The sequence below is a fragment of the Capricornis sumatraensis genome, chromosome 4 (assembly GCF_032405125.1).
Source record: "Capricornis sumatraensis isolate serow.1 chromosome 4, serow.2, whole genome shotgun sequence".
Classification (NCBI taxonomy): Eukaryota; Metazoa; Chordata; class Mammalia; order Artiodactyla; family Bovidae; genus Capricornis; species Capricornis sumatraensis.
In genome coordinates, this window is record NC_091072.1 from 125,200,662 (window position 1) to 125,221,421 (window position 20,760).

The 20,760-nt window shown below is 37.1% G+C and overlaps 1 protein-coding gene across 3 annotated transcripts in view; it reads right to left on the reverse strand.

The window, feature by feature from the left end:
- The window catches only part of CCDC91 (coiled-coil domain containing 91), a 409,281-nt gene that overhangs the window by 21,480 nt on the left and 367,041 nt on the right, over positions 1 to 20,760 (reverse strand). The window contains exon 13 of one of the 3 annotated variants that reach the window (XM_068970285.1): positions 19,185 to 19,283. The exons of the other annotated variants lie outside the window; for them this stretch is intronic. Within the exon in view, the coding sequence (XP_068826386.1) occupies positions 19,251 to 19,283 (33 nt within the window). The 3' untranslated portion in view covers positions 19,185 to 19,250. Of the gene's footprint in view, positions 1 to 19,184; positions 19,284 to 20,760 lie in introns of those variants that run through there. 3 annotated transcript variants of the gene reach the window in all.

Genomic DNA, 20,760 nt, shown 5'->3' on the forward strand with positions numbered 1-20,760 from the left:
TTATCAACTACTGTGTAACAAATCACCCTAATAATGGCTTAAATCAAAACAAAAAACCGTGATATTAATTATCTCCCTGTTTTTGTGGGTCAGGAAACTGGATGCAGATTAACTGAGTGCCTCTCATGCATGGTCTCTACCAAGGGGTTACAATCAAGGCATAACTGGGGCTGCAGTCAGCTTCAAGTTCAGCTGGGAAAGATGCTGATTCCAAGCTCCCTGAGTGGTTGATGATAGGCCTCAAAACATCATACTTTCAACAGAGCTCATGTGAGCTTCTCCACAAGGCTGCTTAATAACATGACAGCTGACTTCCAAAGCAAGGAACCCAAGGGAGAATTAGACACAGCAGGAGCACACCGAGAGAGCAAGATAACACTCAAGACAGAGGCCACAATCTTCCTAAAAGTCAACTTCACTTCATCCAGCCCAGGCTCAAGGGGAGGTAATTACATAAGTACAGGGTATCACTGGAAGCTATCTACTGTGCATTATCTCATTTTTATTCTACTGAAACTGAATGAGTCCATTGAGGCTTAGGACTGTTATGACTTGCTTGAGTGGTACAGACAGGATTCAAATACAGGTGTGTATGATACCAAGCTATTCTCTCAACCACAATACTCCAGGGCCTTTTCAGATAAGAACTTCAGTTATGGCTGGGGGCCTTGGCACAGTATCTGTTTTGCTATAAATATGTAGGGGTTTCTTGCACTGTGTACACTTGTGCAAAAACTTGTCAAGATGCCAGAAGCCCTATAGATACCGTTATTAAAACATATAATTTTCTTCTTTTCCTAAACAGCAGGTTCAGGAAGCTTTCTGTTATATTAACATACAAATGATTCCCTGAAAATGCAACAGAAGCATCTGAAGAAAAACTGGCACATTAAATACATCACATATGCTTTAAAGGATCTGTAAACCTCAGTGGCTGTATATAAAAACAATAGATTACTTCTTTCTAGATCCATAATGAAAGAAAGGGGAAATACTCAAAAAGGCACTGTGTGGGGTGGACCTCACCTTGGGGGTACCTCTGAGGTTTCGACAATCTTTGCTTGCTTATCTTCTTCTCCACTAGTGATAGAAAGGGCTACACGCGCAGGGTGAGCTACCCCACACCTGCGACACATATATGATTCCCATTAGGAAATCCTCAGTATCCAAAATAGAACCAATGGAACAAAGAAACATTTAATCAGATGGAAGTCAGTGAGAATAGATGTTTTTCCTCTTATTTTAAATAAATAGGGCTGCTCTTCTTCTCTATTCAGGATTTTACAGGTTACTTGACTGCTAAAGCCTTGAAAAAACACAATGCCGTATGTCTGGCACATTTTAAAACACATTTACCCAACTAAAGGAATCAAGTGGGAAAACACCCTGTCGGTCCTCCTAAAATCCCACCTGGATTGAGAAATGTAAGAAAACCATAACCTCCCTCCTTGTAAACAAGTAAAGGAGGTTTGGTTTCAATTAAGAAAGCTAAATTTGGATATTATTATCTAAAACTGGCAATAGCACCTGCTTAAAGATATGTTGAAAATACTTAACACTGGAACCTACCAAACAGAAGATACGAGAAGTCAGGGATTACGGCAAAGCTTGAGAGTTCTCTCTCCAACATCCACTCATCTTTCTTACCAATAAAATTCCAGTTTAGTCCTAGGAAAAATGTGAACTTCCTCAAGGTATTATTCCCAAGATTTCCTTCCAGCTGGCTTCAAGGGGTAACTAAAGAGATGTTAGTGCAAGTTATTGAGGAGGATCTCCAGAAGAGCTCCTTAAAAGTGGGACAGACACCTGTCTTGATTTTCTTTTCCCTTTTTTGATTCTTGCATCCTTCCCTTTTCCGCTACCTCAAATGTGTTTACTGGAGCTCCAGCTGCCATTTTATAGCCTTAATCATGTAAGCCAGTGCTAAGGAGTTAAAAAGTACAAAGTCAGAGTGAGTGTGTGTGTGTGAAAGTCAGTCATGTCTGACTCTTTACGACCCCTTGGACTATATATACAGTGCATGAAATTCTTCAGGCCAGAATACTGGAGTGGGTAGCCTTTCCCTTCTCCAGGGGATCTCCCCAACCCAGGGACTGAACCCAGATCTCCCACAAGGTAGGCGGATTCTTTACCAGCTGGGCCACAAGGCATGCCCAAGAATACTGGAGTGGGTAGCCTATCCCTTTTTCAGCAGATCTTCCTAGCCCAAGGAATCGAACCAGGGTCTCCTGCATTGTAAGTGGATTCATTACCAACTGAGCTATCAGGGAAGCCCTACAAAGTCAGAAGGATCCTGAATTTTTTATGACTTTGCTAAGCTTTTGTACCTTTAAACTACTCACCTCTGACTTATTGTTATTTCTAGCTTATGTTACTAGGAGGAAAATATAAGTTCCAGTGATAAAGGTACCAAGTCTACACTGAATGTGTCTACTACTATAACAGAAACCAAACATTTACTTGAGGATAAGCTCAAGATGTTGGAAGTGAGACTGAAATTTCCACTGAGTTAGAAATTTTAATTTGGGGGCTGAAAAACAACTAGTGGAATATAATGTCCTGTAATATAATATAATATTATAATAATATATTACTATATTATATATTAATATAATAATATATTACTATATTATACTATATTATAATATATATTATAATATATATTATATTATAGTATAATATAATGTCTTTATAGCTTAAGAGTATATGAATGGTTAAAAATTAAAAATCATAGTAATCAGGTTATGCCAATCACCTGAACATATATACCTCCAAGTTGCATTGACAAGTATCTTTTCTTTTCTTGTTCTTTGCTAGAGTATCTAATTTACAAACTTTAGAGTGAAAACACCTAAAAATGTTAAAAAATAAATAGAGGGGATGAATTTTAAACTAAAGCAGTGAAATTTTGCCTAGGCAAACAAGTTAATATATGGAAAGAAACAAAGTTCTTAATTTGAAACTTATATTATGGATAAAATATGATAGTTTTGTCCCCAGGAAATTCCATGTAATTTTGCAGATTAACTTTGGTAAGTAGACAGGACATTGTGGCATAAATATATATTTATACTGACTTTCCATCAGTTTCACACTCATTGTTTGGTGTTTGTTTTCCATTCAACATGAAATTTATATTTCAACATGAAATATATAAAACATATATTTTATGCACTTCTGGAATAAAAAATATTTAACAAATATTTAAAAATCAAGACAGAATGAGTAGAACCAAACACAATCTGATCTCAGCCAAATAGTTAAGGGACTCATCTCAACAATAAAATAATAGCACCAGTAGCTAACACCAAAAGTGAATGTTTTATGTGCCAAGTAATGTAAACACTACACATGCTAACTAATTAAATTCTCATAATAATCCTATGTGAGGTAGGAACTATTTTAATCTCCATTTTACAGGTGAACAAAATGTGGTAAGAGAGGTTAAAGTACTTGCTTAAATTTACACATCTAATAAATTGCAAAGGTCAGTTTTAATCCAGGAAATCTGATTCAAAACCACACATTTCTAATCATATACTATTCTTACTAAAATGAAAAGTAAACCTATGCCATGCTACTATGTTAAAGTTAAAAGACTTTCCAATAAAATGGGAAAATCCAGTAATGGTAAACAAAACAAGAAAAGGCAAAGAATCTTCTCTTTCTTTCTTTAAATATCTGTAGGGAATTTGCAAATCAGAACTGATGGCGTTTTGGGTAGAAATTTCAAAAGTTGATGGTTCATAGCCCAGAGATATTTGTGAGGCTGGTATAAAAGCTCTTATATGACTTGTTTCTATTTCAACCACTTACTTTTCTTGTCAAATAAATAACAATGATCATCTGTAGTTGCTTTTTATACATCCAAAAGCAAATGGTTGTAAACTACAATTCTTACAGAAATAGCCATGTCAATTAATAAAAATTCTTATTTCTCACCTATACTTGTATTTTTATATTTATATTGACAAGGGAGAAAGGTTCAGAAGAAAACCTGGCAAAGTGTCTCAAGTGTAATCCTCCTTCCCCAAGCATCTTTACAATGCATTACAACTAGGAAGTAAGATTAATAAAGGTGGGAGGATAATTTTATTTCTTAAAAAAGTTATCCATAAGTGCATACTGCATTTGAGATGCACCTAAAATATCACATAAAGTGCCACACAGTCCCAAGACATCTGCTCTTTCTCCATTACAGTGTACTGAGTACGCCATTAATTAAGGCAATGCAGCCAATATATTAAAACTTTCTTTTTGTTTTAATGCAAACAAATTCAGCCAATACACTAAAACTCTTTCTTCTTGTGTTCTGATGTAAACAAATGACATTATACAAGGAAACAGAAGGATCAAGTAATCTAAATGGTGTGTGGTAAAACAAATGCAGACTATTATCATAGAGAAATTCCACAGGTATGACCTATCCAATGGCTTACCACCTCTTTTACTATAGAGGTAATCACTACGCATGGATGAAAGAAGATAATTTTGCTGATATATATCTAGATTTCTGTAAGTAAAAGACACTATGGTGTTTAAAATCTTCAGGAAATGACAAGATAGTGACTCTGAATATAACCATATATATTAAATATATGTTAAATGTTAAGTATGCTAAACTAAATATCAAATCATGTGCTCTGAGTAGAAGTTGATCTCACTAATTTTTCTATGAAAATCTAGCAGTCAAAAGCTATATGGAATCAGAGGAGAGAAGCAGAGAGAATGTTTCCTAATTCATTCTACGTGGCCAACATTACTCTAATACCAACACCAAACAAAGACATGAACAGAAAACTACAGACATCTCTCATGAACACAGATGAAAAAAATCCTTGATAAAATACTAGCAAATCAACCCAAAAAAGTATAAAAAGAATTACATACAATGACAAAGTAGGTTTTATCTCAAGTATGCAAGGCTAGTTCAACATTCAAAAATTAAGTAATCATCACATCAACAAGATAAGAAAAACCACATGATCATATAAATAGATGCAGAAAATGACTTGACAAAATCTAACACACACGATAAAATCCCTCAGCAAACTAGGAAGGAGGGAAACTTTCTTAACTTCATAGAGACTATTCGCAAAAAACCTTGAGCTAACATTATACTTTAGGTGATAAATTCAAAGCTTTCCCACCAAGATCAGGTGCAAGGCAAGGATGTCCTCTTCTTAACCATCCTTTCAACATCATAACAGAAGTCCTTGCTAATGCAATAAGCCAAGAAAGCAAAATAAAAGCTATACAGATTGAAAGGAAGATAAAAATCTTTGTTTTATAATAAAGATGGAATGATAAATAGATGGCAAACATACATATGAAGAGATGCTCAACATCATATGCCTTCAGAAAAGTACATATTAAAATGACATACCCCTACACACCTATTAGAATGACCAAAATCTGGAAAATTTACATCTCTAAATGCTAGTGAGGATATGGAGAAACTCTCATTCACTGCTGGTGGGAATGCAAAATGGTCCAGCCACTTTGGAAAACAATTTGGTGGTTTCTTATAAAACTAAACATATTCTTACTATAGGGTTCAGAAATTGTGCTCCCTGGTATTTACCAAAGGAGTTGAAAATTTATGTCCATACAGAAAAACCTAAATGTGAATGTTTATAGAAGCTTTCTTCATAACTGCCCAAATTTGGGAAGAACTATGATGTCCCCCAACAGGTGAATGGGTAAGCTGTAGTACATCCAGACAATGAAATATTATTCAGCACAAAAAAGAAATGAGTGATCAAACCATGAAAAGCCATGGAGGAAAGTTAAGTGCCTGTGCTGTGTGCTAAGGAGCTTCAGTCATGTCTGACTCTTTGCAACCCCAGGGCCTGTAGTCTGCCAAGTTCCTCAGTTCATCGGGTTCTACAGGCAAGAACACTGGAGTGGTTTGCCATTCCCTTCTACAGGGGATCTTCCTGACCCAGGGACTGAACCTGCATCTCTCATGTCTCTTGCACTGGAAGGCAACATACTTTACCACTAGCGGCACCTGGGAAGCCATAAATGCCTAATAATAAGAGGAAGAAGCCAATCTGAAGAGGTTACATATGATTCCAATTATATGACATTTTGGAAAAGGAAAAACCACAGACAGTAAAAAGATCACTGGTTGTCGGGGTAGAGTAGGAGGTGTTGAATAGGCAGAGCACAAAGGATTTTTAGGACAGTAAACATAAACTGTATGATGTTATAGGGTGGCAGGTCATGAGTTTGATCCCTGTATGATGTTATAATGCCGGGATGCGGGTTCGATCCCTGGGTCGGGAAGATCCCCTGGAGGAGGGCCTGGAAACTCAGTATTCTTGCTTGGAGAATCACCACAGACAGAGGAGACTGGTAGGCTACAGTCCATAGGGTCACAAAGAGTCGGACATGATTGAAGTGACTTAGCATGCATATATTATTATATATTTGTCAAAACTTATGGAATGTACAATACAAAGGATGAATCCTAGTCTAAACTGTGGATTCTGAGTGACTGTGATGTGTTAATGTGTGTTCACCAGTTGTAACAAATGTACTAACCTGTGGGGGACGCTGATAACAGGGGAGATGGTGCATCTCTGGGGGCAGAGAGTATATGGTAAATCTCTTATCTTCCTCTCAATTTTGTTATAAACCTAAAACTACTAAAAAGATAAATCTATATAGTTCTTCATTTATTCAAACACTGAAGTATATTTTAAAATTTATGTTGAGTATATATATATATGTACAATTTTTAACAAAAAAGTAGACCTTTCAGTGATTGGAGAGCTTTACATAAAAATGAATTATGTGTCCAGAATTACCTATGTTGTGAGCTGAGAGAGAAATGAGAAAGTGTAGGGATACTGTTTAGGGAGGAAGACCACTACACTAATGCAGATATTAGAGACCTCTGCAGAAGTAATCTTCCTCAGAGGTGGCATTAAAGCTGGGATTGCCAAGAGTTCATTAGTTCATAAATTACTGCCAAAATTACCAATCTGGTATTCATATTTTAAGGAATATTGAACCACAGTTAAGAAAAGACATGTTTGGAGTCTTGCTCAGTTAAAGTCAACAGAAGAATTGAGTTCTTTGGGGGAGTGTTACAAACAGATTTTACATGTATCCTGTAGATAGGGAACAAAGTCACAACTGATTGGTTTGAATCAGGGATCACGTGGAGCAATCATCAAAGAGGGATGAAGTCCTGGAAAGCAAAGAAAGCTGACTGGCATTTCATTTCCTTGAGGGACTTCATCCCACTATTTGATGATCACTCCACAAGGTTCCTTGTACTAAAACTGTTGCTACACAAAAAGAATTGTACAAAGTTGTACAAGATATTGATTTCATCAGGTAAATTTAGTAGTTTCAAAAGAAGTCTCAAAAGTAGAATGGAAACTAAGTACTGACAATTCTGATTGTCACTCTTATTTTACAGATGAGGAAATTAGAACATCAAAGAGTTCTGTATCTGAGGACTGGCAGTAAACTATATTCAGAACATACGTTCTTGGCTCCAGAGTCTAAACTCATACTGTCGTGCTGAGTTAATGTCCAATACTTTGTGATAGAAGATGAATATTAATGAAAACAGTATTTGTGGGGAGGTTATCTTTTTAAATCAACTTTAGTAAATTATATAGGGAGAATAAATAATAGTGTAAAGGACTATTCAGATTCTAAAATACATGAAAGTGAAGTCGCTCAGTCGTGTCCGAATCTTTGCGACCGCATGGCCTGTAGCTTGTCAGGCTCCTCCATCCATGGATTTTTCCAGGGAAGGATACTGGAGTGGGTTGCCATTTCCTTCTCCAAGGGAATCTTCCCGACCCAAGGATCAAACCAGGCCTCCTGCACTGCAGGCAGACTCTTTACCATCTGAGCCACCAGGGATGCATTGTTGCTAACATACATGAAAGTATAGGAAAAATGAAGAAAACATTTAATTAGAAAATTATTACAAGATATCTACACATGCTGAAGACTACAAAGTACTTCTGTTGTCCAAATCAAATAGTGAAGCTGTTGGGAGGGTTAAGGAAACACATTTCAAATAAAGTTTGGAAAAAAAAAAATCACAGCAAAGCAACATTTCAAAATCTGGTTCTCATTATTTGGCTATTTAATAATAAAAAAATAAATGGTGGGGAGGGGGAGCACTATGAATGAATGAATAAATAAATAATTAAGGATCACTTCAGTGGCTAAATTTTCTGTATTCTTGAGTCATTACAAAGGGAACCACATAATTTTTAGCTACATCCATCTCAAAATAGTCTTTGGTAATGCAAAAAGGGAAAGTATGAATAGAATTGAGGAGTGTGCTTATCAGATAATCAAAATATCAAAATGATAGTTATCAACAACAACCACTTAAAGTGTGACTTACTAGAAAATTGACATAAATTACTTGATTAAAGGATAAAGTCACAAAAATTAATCTTGAAGAAAATATCTAAAACATAGTTTATATTTTATAGGCAAGCAAACTATTGACAGAAAATGAAGTGAACAAATTTAATGTAAAAATAAGGATTTGTTTTGGAAACTTGCTCCTAATTAAGAGATTGCAGGTGCCTGATTTTGAGTATGAATAAGCCAGGTGCAATTTCACAACTCTCAAAATGTAAAAAAGAGACTCAATGAAAATATTTTAAAATAGAATTTTACTATAATTAAAAGCTCATTTAAAAAGTATATAAGCATACTCTTCTCTAAAATCTGGAAATTTTACATTGTTCTTCCTCTCTCTTTAAACTTTTATATTCACCCAGTGTTCCCTACTGTTTTTATCCTAGCAATATATGTTATGCTCAACAGTGACCACTCCATTTTACTTCTCTGAAAATATGCATTTAACAATTAAAATTCATTGAGCCTTTTCAGAGTTTAAATTACAATTTCTGAAGTCCTTTCACTGTTAGGTCATCAGAGATAACATTAATTAAGGACTGCTCAATTATAAGTCCATGATAGCATTTGATAGAGATCAGTCACACCTTAATGTAAATCACTTTTTTCAGTTTTCTTTTGGGCAAACACTTCAAACTTCACTTTCTAACCATCTTCCTGTTGCACATTTTGCTTTAAGCATCCTGTCTTTCTTACATATTCTCAAATACAACCAAGCAGTCTTCTACATCAGCCCACTGCTCTTGGTGTTTTATCTGGAATGTTCCTCTCCTAGACAGTTGCATGACTTGATCACTCTCTATATTCATATCTATTCTTCAATGCCAACTCAGTTCATCACTGAGGACTGCTCTCACTCACTTTAAAAGAGCACCCCTACTCTTCATCTGCATCAATAACTCCTGATCCTTCTTCATGACATTTATCATCTCCAAATATTATCAGTTCAGTTGCTCAAGTCCTACCCAGCTCTTTGCGACCCTGTGGACTGCAGCATGCCAGACTTCCCTGTCCATCACCAACTGCCAGAGCCTGTTCAAACTCATATCCATCAAGTTGGTGATGTCATCCAACCATCTAATCCTCTGTCATCTCCCTCTCCCTCCTGCCTTCAATCTTTCCCAGCATCAGGGGCTTTTCAAAAGAGTCAGTTCTTTGCATCAAGTGGCCAAAGTATTGTAGCTTCAGCTTCAGCATCAGTCCTTCCAATGAATATTCAGGACTGATTTCCTTTAGGATTGACTGGTTTGATCTCCTTGCTGTCCAAGGGACTCTCAAGAGTTGTCTCCAACACCACAGTTCAAAAGCATCAATTCTTTGGCACTCAGCTTTATTTATAGTCCAACTCTCACATCCATACATGACTGCTGGAAAAACCATAGCTTTGACTAGATGGACCTTTGTCAGCAAAGTAATGTCTCTGCTTTTTAATATGCTGTCTAGGTTGGTCATAGTTTTTCTTCCAAGGAGCAAGTGTCTTTTAATTTCATGGTTGCAGTCACCATCTGCAGTGATTCTGGAGCCCTCAAAAATAGTCTCTCACTGTTTCCATTGTTTCCCCATCTATTTGCCATGAAGCGATGGGACCAGATGCCATGATCTTCGTTTTTTGAATGTTGATTTTAAGCCCAGTCTGCTCTTTCACTTTCATTAAGAGGCTCTTTAGTTCTTCTTTGCTTTCTGCCATAAGGGTAGTGTCATCTGTGTATCTGGGGTTATTGATATTTCTCCCAGCAATCTTGATTCCAGCTTGATTCCACCAAAATACATGCACTTACATGTACTTATTGTCATTCTCATACCCCATTAAAATGTAAGCTCCCTAGAAAATCCTAAGGGAAATAGGGATTCTTATATATTTACTTTTGTATCTACAACATCTAAAATAGTACCTGGCATACGAGGTGTTGACTAAATGTTTGATGAATTTATTGAATAAAGAACAAAAAGAGAAAAAAAAATTACTCATTTATTTTATCAGTTACAGTTTAGAAAAAAATACTGTCATACATTTTCAAAATTTTCAAGATTTTAATATTTAGAAGTGGCCCAGTACCAGTTATTAATATCATCATAAAACTCAGTGGTATAAAACAACCATTGATCATGCTCATAAATTCTGTGAGTTAGGAATCGGAATATGGTGCAGCTGGACAGCTTGTTTTTCCTTAATGTTTGGGATCTCAGCTGGAAAACTTGAAGGCCAGGAGCTAGCACACCTGAGGACTCAATCACTCTCATATTTGATGGTTGATGCTGGTTCCCCCACATAGGCTACTTTCAATTTTGTCACTGCTAGGTGGCCAGATTTCACAAGTTAGTGTTTCAAGAAAGAAAAAGATATAGGTGGTAGCCTTATTGCCTTATCTAGCCTTGAAATTACATAGTGTCATATCCATCACGGGCTTCCCAGGTGGCAACAGTGGTAAAGAATCCACCTGCCAAATGCAGGAGATATAGGAGATGCAGGTTTGATCCCTGGGTCAGGAAGATCCCCTTGGGGCAGGCATGGCAACCCACTCCAGTATTCTTGACTGGGAAATCTCATGGACAGAGGAGCATGGCAAGCTACAGTCCATAGGATCACAGGGAGTCAGACACAACTGAAGCAATTTAGCATGCACAGACACATATCCACCACATTCTATTTGCTGAGGCATTCGCAAAGTTCAGCCTCAGACTGAGGGGAATGATAGGAGAATGTCGGCCTGGAAACACTACTGTGGCCTTTTTTGATGAATATAACCCAACACAGGTGCTACCTGGATGCTATTTATCACGCTCAATTTCTTGAGGGTGTTACTTCTACCTCCAGTTCAGGTGACTGTTGAAGGACATAAACATTTACCTAAATTACAAGAGGTATCGTAGGCCTCTGAATTGTGTTCAGGAAGAATAATCTTTATCAGACTACAAACACAGGAAAAATCAAGGTTAAGAAATAAATATGGAGGATTAGGCAAATAGTGATGGCATAATATATTGAAGAGACAAATTATTTTCCTCATTGGTTTATTTCCACAAATCACTTGCAACTGAACTTGCCTTTCTTCTTAAAAAGTTTTAGCAACATCCTCAAAATCATATCATACCATATCTCCTTGAAAACTATGCCCTTGCCTACACATATGTTTCTGACCCCACTATCTACTTGCCTTCCTTAGCAAATAGGAAACAAGAAGGGAACCAGGTGCTTGTACTCATCTTACCCTATTAACTTCACAGAAAGCCCATTCTTAGTCCTGTGGGCTTATATTGCTCCGTGAGTTGAGCAGCATGAAAATGCTTCTGAAGCCTCAATGTAAATTGTTTCTAATCCTATAAAAACCACAAAACACACCCAGATAATGGGTAGGAAACTAAGCTAAAGAACTCTCTACAACCCCAATACCACTGTCAGTTTTGGTACTGACTTCATTGGTCAGCATCTTTCTCTAAGCATGACATGGACCAAATGGGAAACCAAAACTCCAGCCTTCTCCAGCTGGACACTCAAGTCAAACCTGTTTTAGCCAAAGAGGATTGTGAATATACTTTTAAAATGTAAAGAACAAGGGTTGAAATAATGGACATATAAAAAACAGACAACACTCTACTTAAACTTGTTTTCTCTTTTTAAAACTAAGATATAATCAATATATCATATATTTAAACAAAGCAGGATATAGCAGGAAGCAAAATCTCTCCTAACACACCTCCCAGAGAAGATCATCGATCACTTTTTCCTTTTGCTTATTAAAATATATTTTCTAGTACAATACTCTCACAGAGGCATACAGCAAAATATGTTTATATATACAGGATCATATGATCCAGGAGGTTTTACAATCGTATCAACAAATGTAGATGTGCTTTAGCAGACACATGATATTCTATCATAATATAATTCATTTAATCAGTCCTCTGTGGATGGACATTTAGGTTGATTCTAACTTTGAAACTACCAAAAAATAGAACTCTACTTGGGTGACTATGTGCCAAGGGATATTTAACAAAACACATTTTCAAATGTGGTAGGGACTGAGTGTTAAACTTTCTGTAGTAGCTTTACAGGGCAGTTGAAAGGGAAGAGAAGCTTGTTTAAAGATGTATATATGTAAGATGATACTCTACTTCACAAATCAGAAAAGTTAACCTGTTAAGATATATTGGTAATAACAGGGCTTAGGGCTTAACTCTTGTTAATGAGGCCCTTGGGAAAATATAAACACTCTGTCGAATTCGAATCATGTCTGTGCACCACATTTGTGTCTTCAGCTCAAGCTTCTGGCGCTCCAGCCTGCAATTGAGGCCTTGCATCAGATGCCAAACTAAACATTTGGGAACAAGAATTGTAATGACCTTCTGTTTATGTTTGTTTGTTCTAAGTAATTTAAAAACATATAACATGAAGCAAAACACAGAAAAATTAGGATGGGGAAATAACTCTAAGAAATAGGAAACTGGATATCTTTCAAAGCATTTTCTTGGATAGGATATTCATATATAATTCAGAGGACCTAATTAATTGTCAGTGTCGATCAGCATGGCCTCTGAAACAGAGAAAGAGGAGGGGGATACATGAATTCTATTCAGACATTAGTGAAAAATATAAAAAGTTAAAATTACCTGAATGCATGAGATAAGAGCAGAACAGACTCTTTCCAATTCACTTTCCATATCTCCATGTCTGGTGAAGTTTGCATGACTGACTAATAGCTATTCTAGTGAAGCCACAACAGACTGATTATTGCTATTGCTTTTTTAATCATGAACTTTTTAATACAATTAAACCCTTCCTCCTTCTCTATTTTAAAAAGGGAAAATAACTGTCTGCCCCTGAAGGCTTTCATATGAAACATGCCAAAGCACACTTGGGGATGGTATTAAAAGGACTTTGACATGTTTAGCATGAAATACTTTAGTGTCTGAAGACTATTCTCTTCTTAAAATGTCAGATTATTCTCAAAGGGTCTAGATGAGTCTGTGGGCTTATTAAAAGAATGTGCTAACATCTCCTCCATTTGTCTTTAGAATGTAAGTTCCTAAGGAAGAAGTTTCCCTTTGGGGGAGTAGCAGTGACTGGAAGGAGGCCGGGGCGTCTGAGATGCTGGCAGTTTTCTGCTTGACTAACGTTCTGGTTACACAAGTGTGCTTCCTTTGTGAAAATTCATTGAGTGGTAGCCTTAGAATTTACATTAAACTAAAATAAAAGGTTTTTATAAAGAGAAGCAGCTGAGTAGATACAGCTTCATCTACTCGTTAATTTCTCTTGATATTTAAAAAATATTAAAGGGCTATTATTGATAATCAGCACAACCAAATCAAAAGAGTCTTCTCTACACTGATGAAACAGCTAATTTTACATTACTGTGAATCACTTTGTTACGCACTTCCTAAGTACAAATGTTTTCTTAACTGAGAGGGTGATGCAATCAAGGGCTAACATATGCTTTCCTTACTTTCATCAGCATAATTATCATAATACTGTCTGAAATAAACTATTCAATTTACTCTAAATGTTGACAGTAAAGACTAACTAAGCACTTGTAATGTGCCAGGTGTCAGGCTCTGAGCTAAGTGGGTTACATGCCCACTACTGTTTAATTATTAAAAAAGTAGGAGCTTTCTTGCTGAGAAACACCATTCTAAGGTGGCACATTCTGAATAGTCAATAAGATTAGCTATTACTTGCACAGAATTTACCTCCTTTATCATTTGGAGGTTCTTTCACTTTTTCAAGCATAGCTGAGGATCTATAATATGCGAGGCGAGGTTCTAAACAATGCTGCAGCCTTAAGATTCTATTTCTCCAACTCACTTCTTTGGGGGAATGATGGAGGACATACTTCTGGGAGAAGTTTTGACAATGATGCTATGAATGTCTTTGACTGTTATAGCATATCTGGGACTCAACAAAGAAAACCACAGAGTAACAGGGGAAAGTAATTACAAGGAAGCTTTCCATACTTCAGCATGCTTAAATAATCGCTTCACTATAGATGAGATTTATCTGCCAATCAATAACCATTCTGTGGTACCTATTCTCCTTAGTATCATTCAATTTGTCTTTTACTGTTTGCCAATTACTCCATGTGATAACAACCAATTCAATCAGTTCATAAACTCTATGAGAATGGGAGTAACTGGACCACCAGGGAATTCCCTCTTTATATACCAGGGGCTGGCAAATATTTTTTGCAGAAGTCTAGACAGTAAATATTTCAGGCTTTTCAGGCCATATGTCTCAGTCATAATTATTCAACTCTGCTCTTGTATCACACAAATAGCCATAGATAATATGCAAACAAATGGATGTAGCTATGTTCCAATAAAACTTTATTAAAAATAAGCAGCAAGCTGATCATGTTTGGCAAACCCCTGCTTTATCCCACACTATCTTTTAGAGTGCTAGACAGCTAGCTGGCCTCAGAAAATACATCTGGCTTGATAGAGCCAAGGGCATTGAAAAAGGGAATGCAGAAAATGGGGAGGAACTGGGGTTAATTCTGAGTTCTCTATATCCACATTCCTTCTGCTGTTATTCTGGATTATACTTCTTCCTCTTTGAAATCAGATTCTAGAGCTTTAGAGAATATTATTTCTACTGATTTAAGGATATCACATTAGGAAAAGAAAAAAAATCTGACAAGAAATTCAAATTGATCCAGGAGTATAAATTCGCTCAGTGTAGTATCTTTTCCCTTGCAAGTAGAAAACAGTCATTTGTCGATAGGTAGGAAAATCCAATAGGGGAAAAAGGCCCTATTCATAAAAGAATGCATCACAGAAACTCAAATATGGGTGGTCCAACCAGGCCACAGCGGTTGGCAGTGGGATTTAAAAAACAAGATTGACACAAGATGTTAAGCACTGAAATCCATCTAGTCACAAACACATGTATTTTTAATGACATTCAGAGCTATTTACATAAAATGAAAGAATGGAGGTAACTGCACTGAAAACATTATGAAAAATCTTAGAATGCCCTAGAACTAAGAACCTTTTATTATTTTCTCATGGCCAAAAAGCATGTTCATCTGCCAGTAACAAGAAATGCTCATGGCTCGATGGAGACAGAAGACTGATCGCAGCAGAAAATGACAGCAAGGGACCACAGCACCCTTTTTTTGTTTTCCAACATAAAATTGACATGTGAGATGCAGACACATTGAAGGCACCTTTCGTAAAACAAAGTTAGCAAAGTAAGTATGGGTTTTTCTCAGACCTTACTGAATAGAACAACTACTTCAGTAAGAGGAATCACCCCTGGCTCAGTCCCTGCTGTGACCATCACTCATTTATTCAGCAAATATTTACTGAATGCCTACAAAATAGGGTATCTACTGGAACATTTGGCTTTTTTTCTTTTAAAGCACATTATTATTCTTTAGGGGAAATAGGACCATTTAAAACAGTAGGATCATTTCAGTTACTCTGAAGTGCTAAGAGATAAAAATAAGTCCTGGGTGGGGGTGCAGGGGATGAGGTATGGCAGGTGTGGAGAAGAATGTATGGAGTGATTTTAGCTAGAATGGCTAAGGGATGGCCTTTCTGAACAGATAACATTTAGGAGAACTTTGGAAGATTTCAAGCGTTATAATGTGATGATCAGATTTACGCTTTGAGAAGACAGAGATGGACAATACAGTGCAGCGAGGAAGAGGGCAGAGGAATAGAAGCAGGCTTGGTCTTACGACACAGTTGTGGAGATGGAGGAGATACTCTGCAGCATAGCTGACCTGCTGAAAGACGCTATCAGCTTGGATTAGAGAGGATGAGATGGAGAGCAGGTGAAAACTTGATGAAATCAGCATTATTTGAAGTCTTGGAAATCTACGTGAACTGGGGTAGGAGGATGACTCCCAGTATTTTGGTTTGAGTGAGTGTGCCATTTACTAAGATGAGAAAGACCTCGGAAGGAGAAAACCTGGTAGAAGACAGGTGGTAGAAATCAAGAATCCCTTCCCTTTTAGACATACTGAGGCTTTCTTCCCAGCCCATATCCTAAGGTAGACCTCACAAGACAGGCAGTCTTCATGTTGTGTTCCTCTGGGGTGAAAAATAATTACCTCATCTTTCTTTACATTATCCAAAGAATTATGCACATAAAACAGGTTCAATAAATTTATGAAACAAGTCATTATCCAACTAGTTATCAAAGTCTAATTTTGTGAATGGAATTAGAAAATTTGTTAAGAAGCATGACAAGCTTTCACAGAAACCATTTTTCTGTTTCCTATCTAAACACCAACTTCATCCTCTCAGACTTCAAGATTCAACCCATGGTGGCTAAATATTTTCATTTGGATAATACCTAGCTACTTATTCTTTTATACAAGACTACTGGTGGATTTAATATACTTATGTATACTGTTTCCTAAAAAGTCTCTTTTGGTGGTCTTTTAACCTCTGAGAGATTTCATTTGAGTATTAATTCTTTCCAATGGGGTACAGTCTGATGGTCTGTAATAAGAAATTTTGCCTTTAACTAGCCAGAGGGCTGGCATGTAAGCCAAACTAACACACACACACACACACACACACACACACACACACATAGAATATAGTTAGTTTTGTCCTCATCTAGTAATGGTACACTACCCAGTTTGCTTTTCTTAAGTTGTGACACCACTGTCAATGTTGTTGCCTCTGAATTTCCAAAGATGACTTGTTTCTTTTGCCCATTTCTAAGTCTAAGGTACAGCCTTTCAACAATTCTCCAAGCTTTGGATATCCTTTCAACAAACTCCCTTATTCCAAAGTTAGCCTGATTCAGTTGTATTGCTTATAACCAAAGAACTGTGCAGATATGTAGGTGCTGTATATCACACCAGCACCAAACACCAAAGAGATAATTTAATTAATATGTGATTATTAGATACAAATATGATTTAGTTAATTTTCTCTGCCTTCAAAGATATGTTTAATCGTTCATTTGCCTTTTGGTTTTAGCCTTATTACATATTTATGCACAGTAAAAATCTATATAAGTCTTGAAGACTACTTACCTAAAGAAAATTTTCCTGTGGAGCAAAGGTGCTGTTTAAGCAGTCATCTCTGTTTGCTCTCCGTTGGAGCACTTCTTGGTAGGACTTCAAGAAATACAAGGCAAATGAAAAGAAACTGCATGTCTGACTGATGTCTGATTGCCTGGGTCCATAATTCTATAGGCTCACCTGAGATCTTAAATAAGAATCTTTTCAGATATAGAGCCTTTCATTATTTTTGGCTTTCCTTCTGTGTCTTGGATGTGGTTGCTCTTTGGGTATAGCTCTGGGTCAGACTCTGTTGTGGTAAATCTGAATCTGCAATTACTGGCATTGGGGTTGGAGGCGAGGACTGCAGCAGGAGTGTACAGCATGTTTCTTAAACAAGGAAAGAAATGAATAATCACTTTGGTTTATGCTTTACAGATGCTTTGATTCATTTCATTTTTCACTGTGGGAAGATAGAATGGCAATTCTCTGAGTTGCTATCGTGTTCACTTCCCAGAATAACTCTTCCAAGGCCATGCTTCCATCAGCTGTGTTGTTATACGAAGAAGCCAATAAAACGGCACTTCAGTGCAGGGCACAAAAATACGTTCTTTTCCATAATCTGGTATATAAAGTTCAGTGCTCCATTAGCGTTTCCCACATCCCAGATCATCTGATTCAGTAACAATTCTTTAAGCAAAGAAATCTAGAAAAACTAAATACATGCATAAGAAAATCAAAGACTCTTTGATCCTTGCTGAATAATTAAGACAAATGTCATCTTTTTTCTTTAAAGATAAAATGAGGAAAGAAGCCCATTAGCAGATGCTGCAATGAGTAACACTTCTTATTTTCAGTAGCACTGAAGCAGCTTTTAACAGTTATGATGCCTATAATTTCGGCTGTCCTATGGTCCCATCACTTAATGGGCAATAGACGGGGAAACAGTGGAAACAGTGTCAGACTTTTATTTTTGGGGGCTCCAAAATCACTGCAGATGGTGACTGCAGCCATGAAATTAAAAGACGCTCACTCCTTGGAAAAAAAGTTATGACCAACATAGATAGCATATTCAAAAGCAGAGACATTACTTTGCCAACAAAGGTCCGTCTAGTCAAGGCTATGGTTTCTCCAGTGGTCATGTATGGATGTGAGAGTTGGACTGTGAAGAAAGCTGAGTGCAGAAGAATTGATGCTTCTGAACTGTGGTTTTGGAGAAGACTCTTGAGAGTCCCTTGGACTGCAAGGAGATCTAACCAGTCCATTCTGAAGGATATCAGTCCTGGGTGTTCTTTGGAAGAAATGATGCTAAAGCTGAAACTCCAGTACTCAGGCCACCTCATGCGAAGAGTTGACTCACTGGAAAAGACTCTGATGCTGGGAGGGATTGGGGACAGGAGGAGAAGGGGACGACAGAGGATGAGATGGCTGGATGGCATCACCGACTTGATGGACATGAGTTTGAGTGAACTCCGGGAGTTGGTGATGGATAGGGAGGCCTGGTGTGCTGCAGTTCACGGGGTCGCAAAGAGTTGGACATGACTGAGCGACTGAACTGAACTGATGGCACAGTGGTAAAGAACTCACCTGCCAAAGCAGGAGATGTGGGTTCAATCCCTGGTCTAGGAGGGTCTCCTAGAGTAGGAAATGGCAACCCGCTGTGTATTCTTGCCTGAAAAGTTCCATGGATAGAGGAGCCTGGTGGGCTACACTCTATGGGGTTGTAAAGAGTAGGACATGACTGAGTGACTAAATATACACACACAGTACTATTATCCATTTGTCACCATGCAAGGTTCTAAAATAGAAACGGCAACTCCAAAATGATCTCTGCTGATTAAGTTATAGCTACAGAGTAGCTGTTTTTCTGGCAAACTTCATTTGTCAGTTACTGGCCAGACAGTAATTTTTCTTGACCTATAAATGATGAATGAAAGATATGCATAAGAATCTTTTAAGTGACATAAGCATTTCATCACATACAATTTAATAACAGGCTCAAAACTTTCCTGTGGGGAAAAAACCTTATAGAAGACATGAAAATATTTCATGATTATATAATTTATTTCTTTTCCTAGGAAATATTTTATCTTCTTGTAGTAAAGAAGCAATTGATCCAGGGTGGTTTTTTGATTATTCTTTCTTCTCAGTTGTACACCTTTTTTTCCTCAACCTACTAGCTGGCAATTCCAAGATCTCAGAGAAGTATAAAGACCACAGTTGTAAGAGATTTCAACATATTCTGGCTGATACTGAATGTATATACATAATAGAACTCATCAATCAATAATCTTTTCAATTCCTAAAGTGACATTTTCAACACCAATTCTTTTCATAATAACCTTACTCATAATAAGAATTCATGTACTTTTAAATCACAACAGGTACTTTTAAATCACAATCAAATTTTGCAATTTATACCCTAGTTCCAAACACGCTACGAGATTTAGAATACATGAATTTCAGCCATGAAAGTAGAGGAAATGTTCTTCAGTGTATGGCTGCACCTATTCATTCTTTCCCTCCTCCCAAGGGGATCAGAAAAAGGGATTTCAGTGACTCCTACTTTTCTCTACATGAAACTCGACTAGTTCCTTCTCACCAGAGATGCACTGAATGCTAACTACTTTTATTAAACTACATGATTTTAAACCTTTCTCCTTAAAGAGATTGACATTTTTCAGTTTGAATACAATTAAGCTATACTCTGCTGCTGTTGCTGCTAAGTCACTTCAGTCGTGTCTGACTCTGTGCAACCCCATAGACGGCAGCCCACCAGGCTCCCCTGTCCCTAGGATTCTCCAGGCAAGAACACTGGAGTGGGTTGCCATTTCCTTCTCTAATGCATGAAAATAAAAAGTGAAAGTGAAGTCACTCAGTGGTGTCCAACTCTTAGCGACCCCATGGACTGTAGCCTACCAGGCTCCTCCGTCCATGGATTTTCCAGGCAAGAGTACTGGAGTGTGGTGCCATTGCCTTCTCCGAAGCTATACTCACTATCTTATATATTTTGCTACTTTTGAGAATTTTCCTTGTCCTTTGTTTAAATCAGAGATTACTGGATTGCAGCTAAGAAAACAAGCAATATGATTTCTTTGAAATAATGCTGGATGTGTCAATCCTGCAGATGACAAATTGATGTCTGAGTAGAGCATTTCTGTGGTGTAAAGTTGTTGGAAAAACATGAAAAATTACTGAAATAGCTTATCCTTCATGATAGTTTAAGGTCTTTAATGGGGAAAGCTCGAAGAAATCTACAACTGACTGATGGACTATTGAATACTTTTACATATAGGGACCTATGGAATTCTGCCTTCATTTAAGAAAAATGGACAGAAGAATGCCAAGTTTTTTCTGATAATTCATAAATGATAACAAAGAAAATAATTTAAAA